Genomic DNA, 17,360 nt, shown 5'->3' on the forward strand with positions numbered 1-17,360 from the left:
GCAGCCAGCAGGCCACATTTTCCTGACGCCTCAGCCTCGGCACAGCTGCCCGAAAGGCCTGGCGGCCCGCACTTGCCCTCCACAGATCGCAGACGGGGTGTACGCGGGGTTCCTCAGTGCCCTCATCGGATTTGCCTCCCAGCACGTCTACCACTGCGACCTGTGCACCCAGCGCGGCTTCATCTGCCAGATCTGCCACCATCACGACATCATCTTCCCCTTCGAGTTCGACACCACGGTCAGGTATGCGGGACACCTGGCCAGCTGCCCCACCCCTACCCCCAGCTGGCCCCAGCGTTGCTGGCGCCATGGGGCGGGAGCACAGGGAGCGCCCTGTCTGTGCCCGTGCTGTGGGCTGGTGAGGTCGTCTAGGGCAGCCAATGCACTGGGCGGTCACGGCCAGCTTTGGGCCAGCTCAGGGGACTAGACAGCCCGCCAAGGACCCTTCCCTAGACCAAGGAAGCTATCTGTCTCCCTAGAGAAGAAGTAGCTTGCTGCCTCTTTGAGCGGGGGCCTCAGTTTTGTCATCTACAAATGGGTTGAGGAGGGACTAAATGAGTGACTGCCCTGGAGTGTTGGCACAGGCCAGGCACAAAGTGGGCACCCAGTGGGTGGCACCCGCCTGGCTCTCTCCTGCCGTGATGATGGTTCTTGTCTGGTTCTCTCAATGGAAAAATTCATCTACCAAACCTCCGTTCCAGCCCAGGTGGGAGTGGAAAACTGAACAGGTGGGAGCATTAATTCGTTTTCAGTAGGTGTCTCATGGCCTAGATTCAGCCCCTGGGCTCAGTTTTTTAAACAGCAGAGTGTTTTGCACATAGGCAAGGAGTCATTCCATGAGTCTCCGGCAGCATCTGCAGAAAGTGAATTAGAACGGAGTGTCCGCGCCTGTGGTGTGGCGGAGGGCGCGCGTCGTCGCACGGTGTTACCTGGCAGTGGACAGGCAGCCTTGGGTTGTGGGGGGGAGCTCGGCCTCCCGCGGGCTCTGGTCGGGATCGCAGGCCGGCCTCCGGCCCCTCGGCCCCAGCGATGCTCGCTGCTCTCCCCCAGGTGTGGCGAGTGCAAGACCGTCTTCCACCAGAGCTGCCAGGCCGTGGTGAAAAAGGGCTGCCCCCGCTGTGCCCGCCGGCGCAAGTACCAAGAACAGAGCACGCTCACCTAAGCCAGAGTGCTGTCCCCACCCAAGACTATGGGGCGGGGACACCCCGCTCAGCTCGGCCATCCCAGCGGGGTCCGGCATCAGCCTGGATCCTCTCAAGGTGTCACAGCTGTCTCCCCTGTCAGGAGGACGAGGATGTGACCAGAGCACGAGCCTACCAGATGAGGCCCTCGATGATGTCCCCCATCCCTCTCCCACCCGTCTGCTCCAAGAGGTGGGGACACCATCAGATGTCCCCTCGTCTCAGGGGAAGCGAGGAGGGGAGCTTCGCACTAATCAGGCCCCCGCTTGCCTCACAGACGCGGCGCCTCCATCAGGGGTGTTCAAACACTGTGGACACAAGACTTGGGCACGTTCTCAACTCCACATTCCTGATTAAAAGGTCTAGTTTTTTAAGGCAGGTTTTTTTTCCCTTCATATGTCAACAGAAAATATTTTTTTATTCTTGACCCTATACAAGTCACCCAAGAAATCCAGGCATTCTCACGCTGAGCAAATGTGTGGGGACATGTGGCCCATAGGCAGGCGGGTGGTGGGGCGGGCAGGCCACCGCTGGGCCAGAGCCCGTCAGCTGACCGGGGGCCTTCCCCTCCCCCGCACCGGGCACTTGCTGCCCACAGCTCAAGTGCGACGTGCCAAAGTGCTGGGGGGCTGGCGGATGGGTCCTGATGACCGCCCTCTTCCTCTCCCTCTCCCTCTCCTCTCTCTGCCCTGCCCTCCTCACCTTTCTCCGGCTCAAGGCCCCTGGCTCCCCTATAGTGTGGGACCCTGGTCCCCATGGGAGAAGGGAGTACTCGGAACCAGCACTGTTAGCACTTTGCACCCTCCGTGGTCCAGCCCAGGGTTGTCCTCTTCCTGCCCCTCAGCCCCTTGCCCTCCTCGCCTACCGCAGATGTGCAGCCATATGGGCCGGGGGCTGCTGGAGACACGCTCTCAGGGGGACACCCCCCCTGACCCCACCGCCTGACTGACCCCTGCGGGGACAGACGTACGTTGGGCCCCCAGAGAGGGCAGTGAGCCCAGGCCAGGGGCCAGCCATGCCCCGCACTGTGGAGTGGTGACCACCGTCCTTCCATGAAGAGTGCCAGCCCTGCTGCGGAGATGTATGGGGACACGCGGGAGGAGCCACCTCGTGGAAGGATGCTTAGCCTCAGTTTACAAAGCCATGAATTCCCAAAGCTTTGCTGGACTGGCCCGAAGGGGCACTGCCAGAGACTGGAAAACGTCCCTGCAGCGTGATTGCCTTTTCAGGGGGTCTTGGGGTAGAGTGGGAGCCTGGAGTTGTTTTGAAAGTGACGTTTAGACCCTGTGGTTCGGGGGTGATTTCTCTGCTGCCTTCTCGCATCTCTCCCGGACCCACAGACCCCCAGCCCGTGCCCTGGGTCCTCTGGCCATCCGGTCTGCTCTCCGCTTGGATTGGGGGCCCCAGGTGGAGACTGCCCGTCACTGTCAAGAGATGAATCTACTCCCGCCTCTCCCTTGGGGTGATTTGGCTGCTGAGTCACCTGCCCAGCCCTGTGGAGCTGGATGAATTGTGCAATAGAACAGAGGAGGTGGTGGGCAAGGGGGAGGGGAGGGCTGCCACGCAGCTTCTCTGTCCCTGTCACGGAAGATGGTGCGCTCCAATGCCCAGCATCCCAAAGCCTCCTAAATGGGAAAGTGGATCCTTGGCCCCGTCCCGCACCCCCACGGCCAGCATTAATGCTCCCCCAGACCCAGCCGGAGCAGCACCGCAGATGCCCCGATCCCCAAGTGGCCAGGGGCTGGCCTGGGGTGGGCAGTGCTGCCCGGGGCCGGCCCTGGAGGGCTCCCTTAGGTCGGGTGGGGCCTACCCACTCCGTGGCCACGGCCCAGGGACTAGTAGCATTAGCACCGACCGTCTGCCCGGTACCAGAAAGCTGCTAATCCTCCAGATGAGTTGATTTGACCCTCTCACCTTCAGTGGAAAGCTGACATGAACCTCAGAGGTGCCCACACTATTTTTAAAATGCCATTTTATGCAATAAACTGTTTCTAGTGAGGGGCGCTGGCCCTGAGCAGCGCTTTGCGATGGGTGGAAGGTACTGCTGCAGTGTGATTTTTGAATGATTTTGCAGTAAAGACCTGATTTTTCTCACCTTTGGTCTCGCTTCTGAATCCTGATGCTGCTGGGGGGAGGGGGGGCACCTGCCATCCTGTCGTCCTCTGATGGGGCCCCGCTCTCTTAACTAGGGAGGCCTGGAGAGGGGTGGCTGGTGGTAAACATTTGCGGGGGGGGGGGGGGGGGGCTTGTGCGCCAGGCAGGGGAGGAGAGGCGACTGTGTTCTGTCTGTCCTCTGTCCACCAGGAGTCAGACGAAGGGGGTTCAGTGGAGGTTTCCTCACATACACTCGTGTGTAACAACTGAAGCTGACGCCTGACATCCCACCACAGCGGCTGCTTCCCCGTGCCTGTCAAAGCACAGAGCCCTGACGCCGGAACGTGATAAGTGTCAGCACTGTTTCCCGATGGGTTTTCCAAAGCAAGAGAGGGGGCTCGGGGCTGGAATCAGGGCTCACGGTTTCAGGGTCCACGTGGCCTTCACTTGGCTGCTACCTTCCCCCTGAAGTTCCAGGAGAAGCCCACCACTGCCCATGGTAAGGACAGAAGGAGGAAACAGACTAGTCCAGGGAAAGCAGGTCGCAGAAAAATGGGATTGAAACATTCGGCTCTGCAGTTCCTTGTCCTTGAAGACGCCTTTCAGCCCACTGGGGGGGGGGGGGCGTCTTCTGCCCATCCCCTGAGCCCCAGCTTCCCTCAAGGGGGTCCCTCCAGGGTCAGTAGGGGGTGGGCTCTGAGGAGACCAAAGGAGCTGGGTTTGAGGCCTGGGGACGGGCAGTTCAGGGCCATGTGACCTGAGTGCCCCCCTGCCTTTTTTCTCTGCCTCCATCCTCAGCAAGATGCCTCTGAGATCATTCCTTTCTCCCTTCCCCCCTCCTGCCTAAAGGAGAATGGGGGGTTTGGAGACCTCAACCCAACACCAAGAGGAGGACAGCTCATCTTATTAAAGAAATGTTAACAAGTGTGTGTGCTTACAATAGTATGATAATACTATACTGTGCCCAGTGCAACTCATTCTCATTCAATCTTGCCAACTATCCTGTGAAGTAGGCGTCACTGTCCCCAGTTTATGGGAGAGAAAATTGAAGTGCTAAGAGTCCAGTTCCAGCGGGCTGCTCTGGGCTTGCTTACCCTATGGACAGCCTGGAGGGTGGCCCCCTTCTAGAGGATCCAGGCGGCAGGGGCATGGAATCAAACAGAGTAAGGGAAATCCGGCCAGAAGTAGTCGAGGAGGCTCCCCCCACCCCCATGCCATCATCCCGGCCCTGCTGCTTCCACCTCCCAGGACACAGCCAGGTGTGGCCCGGGATCCCTGGAGGTGCAGGCGGGAGGGCGGCGTCTGTGCTCCCAGGGCACTGGCCCGGCCCAGAGGGGACAGGAAGCCAGGACACCGGGGATTGTCTCTAGAAGCCGCAGCCCTGCCTGAGCCCGGGAGGAAGTTCTGCCGGGCGCTCTCCGCTGGTGCCTCCCTCGCTGTATTGTTGAACAGGAAACCGGGCTGCGCGGGAGCTGGGCGGTGGAGGAGGGAACGCCGGACGCCGAAACCACGCGCGCCTGCCGGGACAAGTGGAGGCGAAGCCAGTGAGCGGACACCCCGAGGTGCCGAGGCCGGGCCGGCCCGGGAGGGGGGTGCTGAGCCGAGGGCGGAGGGGGGTGGGGGTACGGTGCCGCAGGTGGCGGGTCCTCTCACCCGGGGGCGCCGCGCGCGCCTGCTCCCCCTCACCCGGCGCTGGGGCGGGAGCTGCGCGGACCCGGGAGCTGGGCCGCGCGGGTCGGATCCCCCGCGTGCAGCGGAGATGCGAAGGGCTGCCCTCCGTGCGGGGACAGGAGGGGCCCGGGTCCAGGTCCCCCGCGCCGACCCAGGTGTTGACGCCGCTGTGGCTCGCGTCGCCGGGGCAGTGGACGCAAAGCACCTTCTGGCGACGGGTCAGCCCCCGAGTTCCAGGGATCCTCCCCGTTCCCCCTTATCCCTCCGCTTCTCTTCGCTCCCCCCGAGTTGGGGAAGGAGCCGGGTCCGGGGTCCCCTCCCCACGCAGCCCGAGACCCTGCACTCGGGTGGGCATCCCTGCCGTGGGAACTCCGCTCCCAGTTTTTCCAGGCCCCGCCAAGCTGCGCCCGGAAAGGGCCTGGGGAGGGCGGAGGTGGGTCCGAAGCGAGTAGTGCCTGCAATCGGCCTGGAAAGGGCTGTTAGTCGGTGATTCGGGGTGCAAATGGCTTCGCTTGGTATGGGAACGCCTGGGCGAGACCACGAACCGGAGGTCGAGCAGTCCCAGAGCAGCGCGCCCGCGGGACGTAGAGGCTCGAGGACAACAAATTCCGCGGCGGGGTGGGGCGGAGGTGGGGGGGGGGGGAGCGCAGCGGTGGGACCCTACCCACCTTGGGCTCCGCTCGCCACCCGGCAGCACCCCTTCCGTCGCAGCCCTTCCAGCTCCTGCCCCTCCCTTCTGCCTTCTCTTGCTCTGGGCCCCACTCCCAACGTCCCCACCGGCCCAGACACACTCATTCAGGCTCCTCCTCGCCCCTCCCAGCCGCGTTAGGGATTGGGGCAGCCGTCCTAAGCATCCCTCTCCCTCTTTGCTCCCCTTGCCAGCTCCTGCTCCCCGAGGTCTCCCCGGCCTAGCCCTTGGAAGCCCCGCCCAAGGAGATGGCGGGAGCCTAACCTACATCCATCCGCTGGCTCCACCCGTCCAGTCCATGGGCTCCCCGAGACCAGCCCTGCCAACGTGAGTGAGCGGCGGGGGTCCCGGCGAAAGTGAGGAGAAGGGGTATCCTCCCAGAGGTCTGATGGCTTAGCTCCGGCAGCTCACTGACTATACCTCCAGGGCCCAGTGTGCACCCCTTTCCGCACTGAGGAAAGAAGGAGCGCTCTGAGCCCCCCTGCCAGACCCTGTTCCCTTGGTTCTGGAGCCTCAGCAAGCAACCGAGCTCCCAGGGGCTGTTCCCGGGACACCATTACTAGGCAGGAGATGGGGTCAGTGCAAAGGCTGGAGGTACCAGCCCCTTAGGGAAGAAGCTTCCGATTCATCTCTTTGGTGGGGAGACACAGGCAGATTTACAGTTAGGCTCTGACCCCCAAGCCCCCCACGCCAAGAGCCAGGCTAAGAGGCGTGCAGAGGGGTGGGTTGGGTGATCGCTGCAAGAGAGCTTGGGGGAGGACACTGCATGGGTAGTCGCTGTCGCAAAGTGCATCTAAGGGCCACTCTCGTGGGGCAACGCCGAGATCACAGGGCAGGTGGGCAAGCCGCGAGGGCCGAGCCTCTCTCGGAAGCTGGAGAACAGAGGGCGGTGCGGGCCGGTCTGGGCGGGCCAGGCTCCGGGTTCACGTCCGCGGCAAAGCCGCCGGGGAAGGAAAGAGAAACCGAGAGAACCGGTTCTCCAGCCTTGGCAGTCCCGGTCCCTTATGCCAAGGCCCCTGGACTACTGGAACCAGGGACACTCCCGGGGTAGAGAGGCGCCGGGGTGGCTCCCAGAACCCCGCGCCTCAACTCTGACCCGGCGGGCCCGGGGCGCAGAAGCCTGGAGGGAAGAGGCTCTGGGGACCCGGATTTCCTGAGGGCTGGTGGCGTCTGGGCGGGGCAGGGCAGTGGGTGGAGAGAATGGGCTGTTTTTCCCACTTCACAGACCGGGAAACTGAGGCCCAGTCAACTCTTGAGGCAAATGTGGTGTCGGCTTACCGTCGGCAATCACCCCATCTCTTTGAGTCAAGGCTTCCTTGGCTGTAAAGTTGGACCAGTATTACCCACAATCTCCCCACCAAGGGATTGAATCGAGGCTCAAATCATAATCGATGCCACAGAATGCAAGTGTTGTCGTACTTCCATTAGCAAGTGTAAGAATGGGAACCTTAGAGATTATTTTATCCAAGTCCCCCGTTTTTAAGATAGGAAAACTGAGGCCCTAACGCACGCGAAGAATGCAGCATCGGGACTCGAACCCCAGTCTTTTGTCCCCCGGCTGCGGCGAACCTCCCGGCTCGGTGGCCCTGACCTCCCCGCCCCTCCTCCTTGTCGCCCACAGGGAAACGCCACGGCCGCGATGGCGGCGGACGTCGAGGGGGACGTGTACGTGCTGGTGGAGCATCCCTTCGAGTACACGGGCAAGGACGGGCGCCGCGTCGCCATCCAGCCCAACGAGCGCTACCGGCTGCTGCGCCGCAGCACCGAGCACTGGTGGCACGTCCGGCGCGAGCCCGGCGGCCGCCCCTTCTACCTGCCCGCGCAGTACGTGCGCGAGCTGCCGGCGCTCGGGGACCCCGCCGCCGCCTCGCCGCCGCCAGCGCTCCGCCAGGGCCCCGCAGTCCCCGAACCGCTGGCCTACGACTACCGCTTCGTGAGCGCGCCGGCGCCCGCGGGCCCCGAGGGCACGCCCGCCAAGCCCCGCGGCCGCGTGGGCTCCCTGTGCGGCCCCGCGCGACACGGCGCGGCGACCCAGCGCAGCAGCCTGGCGCCCGGCCTGCCCGCCTGCCTCTACACGCGGCCTGCGGCGCTCGTACGGCCCGCGCAGTCCCTGGACGACCTGGCGCGCGCCGCCGTCGCGCCGCCTGCCGGCCTCCTCGGGAGCGCGGGCAGCTTCAAGGCCTGCAGCGTGGCGGGCTCGTGGGTGTGCCCGCGACCCCTGGCGCGCAGTGACTCCGAGAACGTCTACGAGGCCATCCAGGACGTGCGCGGCCCGCCGCGGGAGGAGCGCGCGCAGCAGGTACGGGGAGCGGGGGAGCAGGGGATCGGGAAGAAGGGCGCGGGGCTGCGCGGGCGCGAGGAGACCCCCCTCCCTGGGCTTAGCGTCCGCCTCGACGCCGAGCAGCAGCGTCCGCCAACTCTGCACGTGCTCCCTCACCCCGAGCCTCACTCCCCTCAACCGCGAAACCAGAGGCGTGAAGGCTCGCAATCGACTTATCGGCAATTCCGGAATGCCAGACCTTCCTGGAGCCCAAATGTTTTTGGTGACTCAATTGGTGGCAAAGTTGAACTTGAGCCGATGTGAAGCCGTTGGTGGTCTTTATTTATTACGTTTAGTTTTCCTGCAGAAACGCAGATGGACTTGATTGGCGTGTGCTGCCCCAAGCCTGGCTGGCAGGTGTGTGCGCCATACGACCTTTCTAACAGCTGCACCATTCCGAAACGCTTCAGGGTATGGGGCCGTGGACCTGCAGGCAGCTCCATCTGCCTCGCCTTTCTCATAGAAGCTTGGGGGTCCGATGAGATAATGGATGTGAAAGTCAGGGGTCTGCTTCCCTTTTTGGCTTCTTCTAACATTTCAGTTCCCCCTTTATAAAAAAAAATTTTTTTTTTGATTTGTTTGTTTCAGGAAGAGGTCCAGTTGTAGTGAGGATGTTGTTTTCGTTTCAGAATCCAGTTTGTGTTAATTTGGGAATTGAAAATAGAGCACGTTTTAAAAACATTGGTACATCCTCAGAATCCTTCTAATGGCCCTGACCTTTGAACTTTAGGAACTTGGGGCGGGGGGAGCCGTGGAGGGAGGATGCACAGACCCCCTTTTGACATCTGCCACCAGCTGGGTAATTATGGGCAATTAACTTCCTCTCTCAGGGTCTCAATTGTCCTTTGGCCCAAAGAGGGGTGGAAAGGGTGGATGGATGGATGACTCCTAAACCTTGTGAGTCTCTGATTTCTTTCTTTGCACTTGATGTAATGTACTTGGTGTAAACGCTGATGCCCGGCACGTGCCAGGACCGAGTCTGGGATGCCCAGCTGAGGGAGGCACCGTCCCAGTCTGTGACCTCCTGGGTCTTCCCACCGCCCGATCTGGTTACAGTGCAAAGAGCTCAGGATTTGAAGCTAGAGAGACTCGAATTTGCCCCTGCTGGATCACCTGCCAGCTGCTGAGTCACCTAATTCCCCCAGCCCCAGTGTCCTCCTGCGGAAGGGATTGGTGGTGTAGGCGCTCCACCAAGGCTGGCTGGGCTCCCATTTGGTATCCTTGTCTGCGCCACCTCCGCTTTGGTTTCTGCACGGAGCAGCCCTCCCCCTTGTGGCCATGGCTGGGAACAGCATTCCGCGGTGAGACCGGGGACCCGGACTCCGCCCAGAGGGAACGGGGGCGGGGCAGTGGGGGTTCTGGTGCCCGGCGTCCCAGAAGGCCAATTGGCCAGCTTCTCTGGGGCACATGGCTGGATGCCAGCTCTGCTTACCCCGGCGTGCCTCCGTTTCCCAGGCAGGCTGTCGGAGGCGCATTCCGAGGCCTCTCCACATTCTCTGTCCTGCTTGCCCCTCCTTCTTTCGGAGCAGTTGGAGCGGTGTGATGGGGGTGGGGCACACAGGTGATGGTGGGGATGTGCTTGCGCGGGGGAACTGGAACGTCTGCCGGAGACCTGAGCATTGGGAGAGACGCTCAGCCTGGTCCCGCTTCTGGCCCTAATTCACTGTGGGACCTCAAGGAGAGGCTTAGTACCCCTGGTCCTGTTTCCTTCTTGTGCGATGGGTATAATCTCACACTCCCTGTGACCCCGCTTTAGTCCAGGGTCAGCTGTGGGTCTCCCTGACACCCCATCCCGACACTCCAGGGGTAGGGAGTTGGTTCTCTCCTGGGAAGGAAACCCCATTCTGCTCTTAGTTGTTCAAGGCAGCATTTAGAGAAGGAATTTCCTGAAAGGTGAGCCTACCTGTTTTCTTCTTGGAGGAGGCGGGAGAGGCAGCTCCTACCTTTCCCCTCATTAACTAAGCAGGAACTGGCCTCCCCCCTGCCAAGCACCTGGTGAGCCACAGCCCCCCAGCCCTGGAGAGCTACCCTCTGGGTCAGGAGCCTGGCAAGAGGGGACGGAAGCCTCAGTCCAGCATGGCGCAGGCCATCTGGGATAGAGTGACACCCAGTGCGCTGTAGCACCTCGGCACGGGTGCGGGTGTGGGAACTGGCACCCTTGGGGCCTTGCAGCCCTGCCCCCACCCTGCGCTGCCAGGGCGCTGTGGGGAGTGGGTGGTGCCTGGCCAGGCAGGGCTGCATGGGCTCTCACCAGGGATGTGGACTCCATTCCGCAGCTGCTGGAAGACTCAGCAGAGAAGGGAGTGGGGTTCAGAGAAGACCCCCGTGGCTGGGACTTTGAGAAGGGCAGAGGACCTTCGTGGTCTCCCAGGCACGCAGTGATGACACGAGATTTAGGAAGTCGGGGCTGAGGGATCTGGGGGCCCATGGGCGGAGGAGGGTGGGAGAGAAGTCAGGATGAGTCCCAGTCTCCCAGTTGCACACTGCAGACGGAGGTCGGTTTACTCGGCGGTGACAGATCCAGGCCGCAGTCGGAAGCTGAGCCTGCTGCCCAGGAGAAGGCCCTCCGCATGTGGTGGTGCGGATGGGGCTGCGGAGAGCGTGTGGATGTGGGGACAGGAGCCCCTGACACGGCCCTGGGCCCACCACCTTTGGGAGGGAGGGTAGAGAAGCCTGAGAGGAAGGAACCGTCAGGGAACAAGGAGGAAAGAAGAGTGCTGGTCTAGACACTGAGAAGCGGCCAGAAGAAAAGAGAAGTTAGATAAAGGTCATTAAACATTTATCGGAAATGGTGACCACAAGGTCAGCAGCCACGTCATCAGGAGCTGGTCAAGGGGTTCCCGAAGACAGAAGGCAGAGTCAGAGGGATGAAGTGAGGACACAGGCTGCGTGTAGACAGCTCCAAAGCCTGGCAGGGAAGGGAGAGACGCTGTGTGGCCAGAGGCAAGTGCAGGTCAAGAGGCGAGGCTCCCCAAATCTAAGTGAACGGTCCGGAGCCAGAAGAGCGGGACAGCGAGGCCGGTGAGAAGTGGATGTGAGACGGGGTGCCGGGAGAAAGGCTGAGCGCCCCGGCAGAGGCGGAGGGACCCGCTTCCTCTGAGGCAAGGGGCGGCACGTGAGGACGGAGGGTCACGGTCATCGAGGAGGGTGGACCGGTGGCCGAGGGGAGAGGGTGGCATGGAGGTAGGGTCATCGGCAGAGGCAGGGACACCCCCCCCCCAGAAGAGAGAAGCCGCTACCCCGTGTGGCGCTTTACAGCCTCGCCATTCGCCCTCCACTCACCTAGCACGTACTGAGCCCCTCGCGTGTCCTGGTCAGAGTCCTGGAGCCTGGGAACACAGAGCGTGTTACACTTGACATGATCCTGTCCCAAAGGGGCTAATCGTAGGCTCTCACCCAGAAGCTCACGCCCCCAGCAGCTCAGAAGGCAGGCCTGGGCGCCCGCCTTTGCAGAGGCTCGGAGGGGCTGAGCGGCTGGCTGAGGTCCCCCAGGCAGGAGGTGGCTGGGTCCAAGTCACTTGCATGCCTCCTGACCCCCAGCCCCACCCCGGTCGTCAGGTGCAGGCTCAGCTGGGTGGCCTGCAGGCTTGGCCAACCTGTTCCCCTCAGCAGGGACAGTACAAGCCGGAGGCAAACAAGTATGCCCTTTCTGAGTGTCCTGTATGTGCCCAGCCTGGGCACGGGCCATGGGGAAGGACGCATGAATTCCAAACCCTCATCTTCCGCCCCGCCACCGAGGCCGAGTAGGAGAATACGCTGTCCCAGGAGAGGGCAGAAGCGCACTGTGGGAGGGGAGAGAGGGAGGTGGCGTTTGTCAGCTGGAGCACCCCCACCACCTCTGAGGAGGGGCTTTGGGAGCCTGGAAGCCCGGTCAGGAGGGGCCTCTGAGACTCCTCCCCTGTGGCGGGTGGGGGGAGGGGGACCCGCTGACTCGGGGATTTCAGGGTGCGGTCACCCTCCCCGCCCCAGGGCCTCTGAGGTGGAAAGGCCCAGGCCAGCCCTCTGGACTGGAGCCCGCCTCTGCTGCCCAGGCATTGGCCACCAGGAGGAAAGAGGTACAGCCCCGGGCCCTGCGGCTGCCTGTGCAGCCGGGCCAGGAGGCCCCGCACCTGAGTAGGCGGCCCAGATTAGAAGGAGCCCCAGGGCCCCGGTTCCCTGTCCTCTGCCGAGAACTGTGAGTGATCCCACAACTCCGATGGGGCACAGGGGGGCGGGCCGTGGCGGTCTTCCCACTCTCTCCTCTCCTTCCCGGACCTCCGCCTGCTCTTTTCCTGTACCCATGCTAACGCCACCTGCCAGGTGCCCCACCCTCCTCTCTGGAACCCAGGCCTGGCTCCTAGGGACAGACTCCAAGAGTAGCCCCAGGCAGCTGTGATGGGACAAAGGAACTGGCCTTGGACAGACCCACCTGGATCCCCCTTTGGGACCAGCCAGGCGGGCCTCTGGAAAGGGGGGAGCTAGTAAGAGCAGGGGAGCTGAGGCTGAGGGGAGGGTCCAGTGAGTCCCCTTGTCTGTATTCCCTCCTCCCAGCAACCATCTTTCTCCCCACCCCCTCCCACACCCAGGGAGGTCCTGGAGTGGCCCAGCTGGTTTCTTCACACCTGGCCTGACCTTTCCTTCCCCGTACTCATCTGCAGCCCCAGACTGACCCTGGAGCCCCACTGCCCAGCCTGTGGCCTGACCCATGAACGAGTTTCTTGGGTAACCCCCTCCCATCCTCGGCCCACATTCCTGGCCACTAGTGGTCCTCCCCACCCACTGCTCCCCAGGCAGAAAGGTGCAAGCTCCCGGGCCGTGGAAGCTCCCGTGGCTCCGTGGGGTCCCCTGGGTGATCTCCCCTGAGTGTGAGCCTTATTATTCACCTCTCGGTCTCTGGTTCCCCTTAACCTGCCCCCCCCCCCCCCCGGGCCTCCTGAGACCGGTCTACCTGCCTCCCCACTTCCTTCCTGAGCCCCAGCAGCCGGCTTCTCTCTCGATCTATTTTCTCTGCCTTTCCTGGAACTGTCTGTGTCCAGTAGTGGGGAGGGCCAGGCACTTGGCAATGAATGCCAACCCCGAAGACTAGTCAGTGCCCGGCCCTTGGCACGGGAAAGCCCATCATCACGACTGCGGTCCGTTGATCAGAACGTGGTCAGGGTTCCAGACCTAAGTGGCACGGGACAGTGGATGCTGGTTGGCGCTGAGGGAGGGGGGCTGCAGGGACTGGGTCCAAGGGACATAGGGGTCCTTGCTAGCGTTCAGGAGGCTCTCTTGCCAAACTGAGGAAGAGCTGCGGTGTTGAGGGGACTTCCAGAGTGGTTGCTGAGGTGCAGCGAGGCCCGCAGGACCCTCCTGTCCAGCCCAGGCTCTGGGCTCCTATGGGTGCCACCCTGCATCCTCTCCTTCCCCGGGTCCAGCGTGAGGCATCAGGGGAGCAGGGCAGGGGTCCCTGTCAAGGCTTCCATGTGTGTCCCGGGGGCTGGGTCAACTTGGCCCGAGAGAGGAAGCCAGAGGAGCCAAGATAAGGTGCCAGAAGGGGCCCGCCTCCAGCTCCCCCCAGCCACCTTCCTGCCTCGGCCATGCAACCGGAGTGCCCTGGAATCCTCTGAATTTGTAAATTACCCTTCCCCCCATAAAAATAGTTTCATGCCATTGCACATATTTGGCTAATGGGGGGAAATCTCAATCTAATGACTCTTAGCATTTTGGTTCCTCTCCATCCATCCAGCTTCGCTCTATGTGGCAGAGTTATACAGACGGGGGGCATCCTGGGGCGTGGACAAGGGCACTGGGATTTTTCACTCACCGTGTCATTGATTCAGTACGTGGCAGGTGCTCGACTGGGCACTGGGAGGCAATGAAACACAAGGTGTGGTCCCTGCCCTCAGGCCGTTGACTGTCGGGGAAGCGAGCTGGGCAGGCAAACCCACGGTTCCGTGGGGTGGGAGGTAGCTGGCAGGTGCTGCTGGGGCTCGCTGGAGGGGCCCTGGCCAGAATCCCGCTGGCCAGAGAGCGGCCAAGGAAGGGGGACAACAGGTGAATCCAAAAGGTTTCTACCAGTCAGCCTCCTCCGTGAAACCCTCGAGACCTGGTGCTTTGTCAGGGGCAGACTTTTTTTTTTCCTCATCAACAGTAGTTTGGTCTTTTCAAGTTTTCCATTCATTCTTGTTCATTTTGGCCATTGTGGGTTTTTTACTAGAAAAGCATTCATTTTTTTCCCTAGATTTGCAAAACCTCCACTTTAAAATTTTTTTAATAGATTTCTATGTGGGGGCGCCTGGGTGGCACAGCGGTTAAGCGTCTGCCTTCGGCTCAGGGCGTGATCCCGGCGTTATGGGATCGAGCCCCACATCAGGCTCCTCTGCTGGGAGCCTGCTTCTCCCTCTCCCACTCCCCCTGCTTGTGTTCCCTCTCTCACTGGCTGTCTCTATCTCTGTTGAATAAATAAATAAAAATCTTTAAAAAAAAAAATAGATTTCTATGTGACTGAGGAAACAATCTTTCTAGGTTTTTCATAGCCATGGGAAAATGGCATATTTTCTATTTCAGGGACATCAGGTCCCGTATAGATCAACCCAAGCTGATCAGTTCTATTATTGAAACCTGCGTTTCCTTTGTAGACCTCTTTTGGGTTTTGTCTTTTACTCCAGTTCCGATAGAGGTTTATTAAATCTCCCACTCAAATTTTCTCAATGAAGTTCTTCTCGTACTTTTGGTAGGTTTCCCTTTTTACGTCTAGCGAGAACGCTGTCGGGAGCACACAGAGTTTGGCTGCTGGCATCACAGAACGTGCCTTTGTATCATTACCTGGGGTCCCTCTTTATCCCGCGGGGTGCTTTCAACCCGACACTCCACCCTTCCATTACGAACCTAGCCACTCTTTCTATTTGATTCGATTTTGATTTTTGCACTCACTGGCGTCTCTCAGTATCCTTTTAGTTTCAACGTTATCACGTTTTTAAGCGTCTCTCATATGTATCTCCTACCACTGAATTTTGAAACCCAAGCTGACTCTGTCTTCTGATGGGATAATGCACTCTTTTCTGATTTTGTTTAATAACGGTACAGCGTACTTGATTTTGTTCCTAATGGTTTACTTTACATTTATTGGTTTTCCTGTGGTTTGCTTTTCCCCTTCTATCACGCTGCGACTGATTCTCTTCTTCTCCGCCTGTCACCCCGTTGTCCTGCAACACACACTGCATTTCATTCATGGCTTCTGCTTGTCCCTGCGGTTTCTAATCAGGCATGCCCTTGGATGTGCAGAGGTGGGGATCTCTTTCTCGGCACTCCCCACCCCTCGCCCGGAACTCACAGAACCCCGTCAGTCTCTAGATAGCCTTGGGTCTTTTTTTTTTCAGCTTAGAGAAATCTGTTTGTTGCATGATTATTGTGTCTTTGACTTTTTCTTTCATTTGCACATTAGCTCTCTTGCCTGGCTTCTCCAGTTTTGCAGCTTTGCCCTTTATTGCTTATATCTCTGTGTGCGTTTGTTCTGAGATATTTCTCCTGCTTTATCTTCCAGGCCATAACTTTGAGTCTGGAGAGTGACTATCCATTCTCATCTTCAATAAATAGCGCAATGATATAGTTTAAGTTTTAAAGTAGTCTTTTCTTTTTTCTTTTGTACTTTACTTGAATCTCCTTGAATTCTTTTTTATTGTTGTTCAAATTGTCACTGTGTTTTCCAGCCCCTCTATCTTGCTTGTAGCAAGAGTTTTTTAATTAGGTGATGTGGGGCGCCTGGGTGGCTCAGTCAGTTAAGCATCTGCCTTCGGCTTGGGTTGTGATCTCAGGGTCCTGGAATCGAGTCCCGCATTGAGCTCCTTGCCCAGTGAGGAGCCTGCTTCTCCCTCTGCCTGCTTCTCCCCCTACTTGTGCACACACGCTCTCTCTCTGACAAATACATAAATGAAATCTATTAAAAAATAATTAGATAATGTACTTTCATGGTTTTTAAAAATCAAAGCAACGTTAAAAAGTAGATAGTAAAAATTCCCACGCATACCCCTGCTTCTGGGCCCTGTTCTCCATCAGCTCAAAAGTCACCACTTTCATTCTTTCTCTGTTCTTCCAGAGTTTCTTTATACAAATACAAACTTGTCTGAAGACACATTTGATTACTTGATTTTCGGTCTCTCTTGCAGAAAGGTGGTGCGCAGTACACGCAATCCTAGATCTTGCTTATTTTTTGCCTTTTTGATTTAACAACGTATCTTGGAGATTGTGCATAGAGGGTATCAGTCGCCTTCCTTGTAGCTACATGGGTTTTCATTGTAAGGATGTATCAAAAATTCTTCAACCAGTCTGCTGCTGACGGGCCCTTGGACTGTTTTGCTCTTCCGAACAGTGCTCTAATAATCTTTCACGCACGTGCAGGAAAATCAAGGATAAACCCCAGAAGTAGGATCGCTGGGTGGAAAGGTAAATGATGGGTATTAACCGTTAGATTTTGCCAGATTGCTGTCCCTGTCCGCGGGGCTTACACCCATTTACATTCCCACCAACACAGATGTGGGTGTCTGACTTCCCACAGCCTCGCCATCCAAGTGTCGACAAGATGTTGTGTTCTGCCAGTCCGGTAGTAAAATTTATGCTAAGCTAGCTTGAATTTGCATCTCTCTTTTCAGTGAGAGTGAGCATCTTTTCATAGATTTAAGGGCTGCTCGTTTTCCTTTGTCTCTGAACAGTCTATTCATAGCTTGTGCTCATTTTTCTATTGAGTTATTGGTCTTTTACTTCTCGGTTTTTAGAAGGTTTCGCCATTCGAGGGAAAATAGCCTTCTATCTCCTGCGTGAGTTGTAGTCTCCCCAAGTTTGTCTCCTGACTTCACTAATGTGATGTCTTGGCCACACAAATCACTTAAGACACTTGTATGTGGTCAAGTGTAGAAATCACTTATTTTATGGCTTTTAGATTTTAAGTCTCTGTTACCAAGGTCTTTTTTAAATCTAGAATTTTGCTCATGTTTTCCTCTTTGAGTATTTTTCTGGGTTTCACATTTTATGTCTAAATCTTTGCTCCTTTGGGAGTCATATATCTGAGTGGACAGAGTAAGATGTAGACCCACCTTTAATTATTTTTTTCTGGATGGCCATCCAGCTGTCCTGTCACCTTTGACGACAAGCTTCTCTTCTCACCATGATTTGTGAGTAGCGTGTCCGGACCCTGCTGTATTCAGGTCTGACAGCCCCCACTTGTTTGTTCTGTTTGCTCCAACTCTCTCCAGCCACTGGCTTGTCAGAGGAGTGGGGTTTATGTGTCTTTGCTCACTGGGACCAGGACTGAGCTGTTGGCGTACCCCCACTTGATGGGGCCCTAGAGCAGAGGAAGGGTGGTCTCTACCAGTGGGCCTGTGGGGCTGGCTGAGCAGGCCCCTGCGAAATTCTCCCTGCTCCCTGTCTCCTCGGCATTCCCAGCCTTACA

General features: G+C 58.8%; 2 protein-coding genes across 11 annotated transcripts in view; both read left to right on the forward strand.

Annotated features, from left to right (window-relative positions):
• Nucleotides 1-3,275, forward strand: part of PLEKHM1 (pleckstrin homology and RUN domain containing M1) — a 46,353-nt gene extending 43,078 nt beyond the window's left edge. For 4 of the 8 annotated variants that reach the window (XM_026512586.4, XM_026512587.4, XM_026512590.4 and 1 more), the window contains 2 exons: nucleotides 86-243; nucleotides 1,051-3,275. In XM_026512586.4, coding sequence (XP_026368371.2) covers nucleotides 86-243; nucleotides 1,051-1,162 — 270 coding nt within the window. In that variant the 3' untranslated portion in view covers nucleotides 1,163-3,275. Of the gene's footprint in view, nucleotides 1-85 lie in introns of all 8 variants that reach the window. The other 4 variants (XM_057317984.1, XM_057317983.1, XM_057317986.1 and 1 more) reach the window with 1 other exon arrangement.
• Nucleotides 3,276-3,470: 195 nt separating this feature from the next.
• The window catches only part of ARHGAP27 (Rho GTPase activating protein 27), a 31,232-nt gene continuing 17,342 nt past the window's right edge, over nucleotides 3,471-17,360 (forward strand). The window contains exons 1-3 of one of the 3 annotated variants that reach the window (XM_026512591.4): nucleotides 3,471-4,837; nucleotides 5,829-5,961; nucleotides 7,256-7,933. In XM_026512591.4, coding sequence (XP_026368376.1) covers nucleotides 7,274-7,933 — 660 coding nt within the window. In that variant the 5' untranslated portion in view covers nucleotides 3,471-4,837; nucleotides 5,829-5,961; nucleotides 7,256-7,273. The remainder of the gene's footprint in view (nucleotides 4,838-5,828; nucleotides 5,962-7,255; nucleotides 7,934-17,360) is intronic. The other 2 variants (XM_057318143.1, XM_057318144.1) reach the window with 2 other exon arrangements.

Source organism: Ursus arctos, unplaced genomic scaffold (genome assembly GCF_023065955.2).
Source record: "Ursus arctos isolate Adak ecotype North America unplaced genomic scaffold, UrsArc2.0 scaffold_24, whole genome shotgun sequence".
In the NCBI taxonomy this organism is placed as follows: domain Eukaryota; kingdom Metazoa; phylum Chordata; class Mammalia; order Carnivora; family Ursidae; genus Ursus; species Ursus arctos.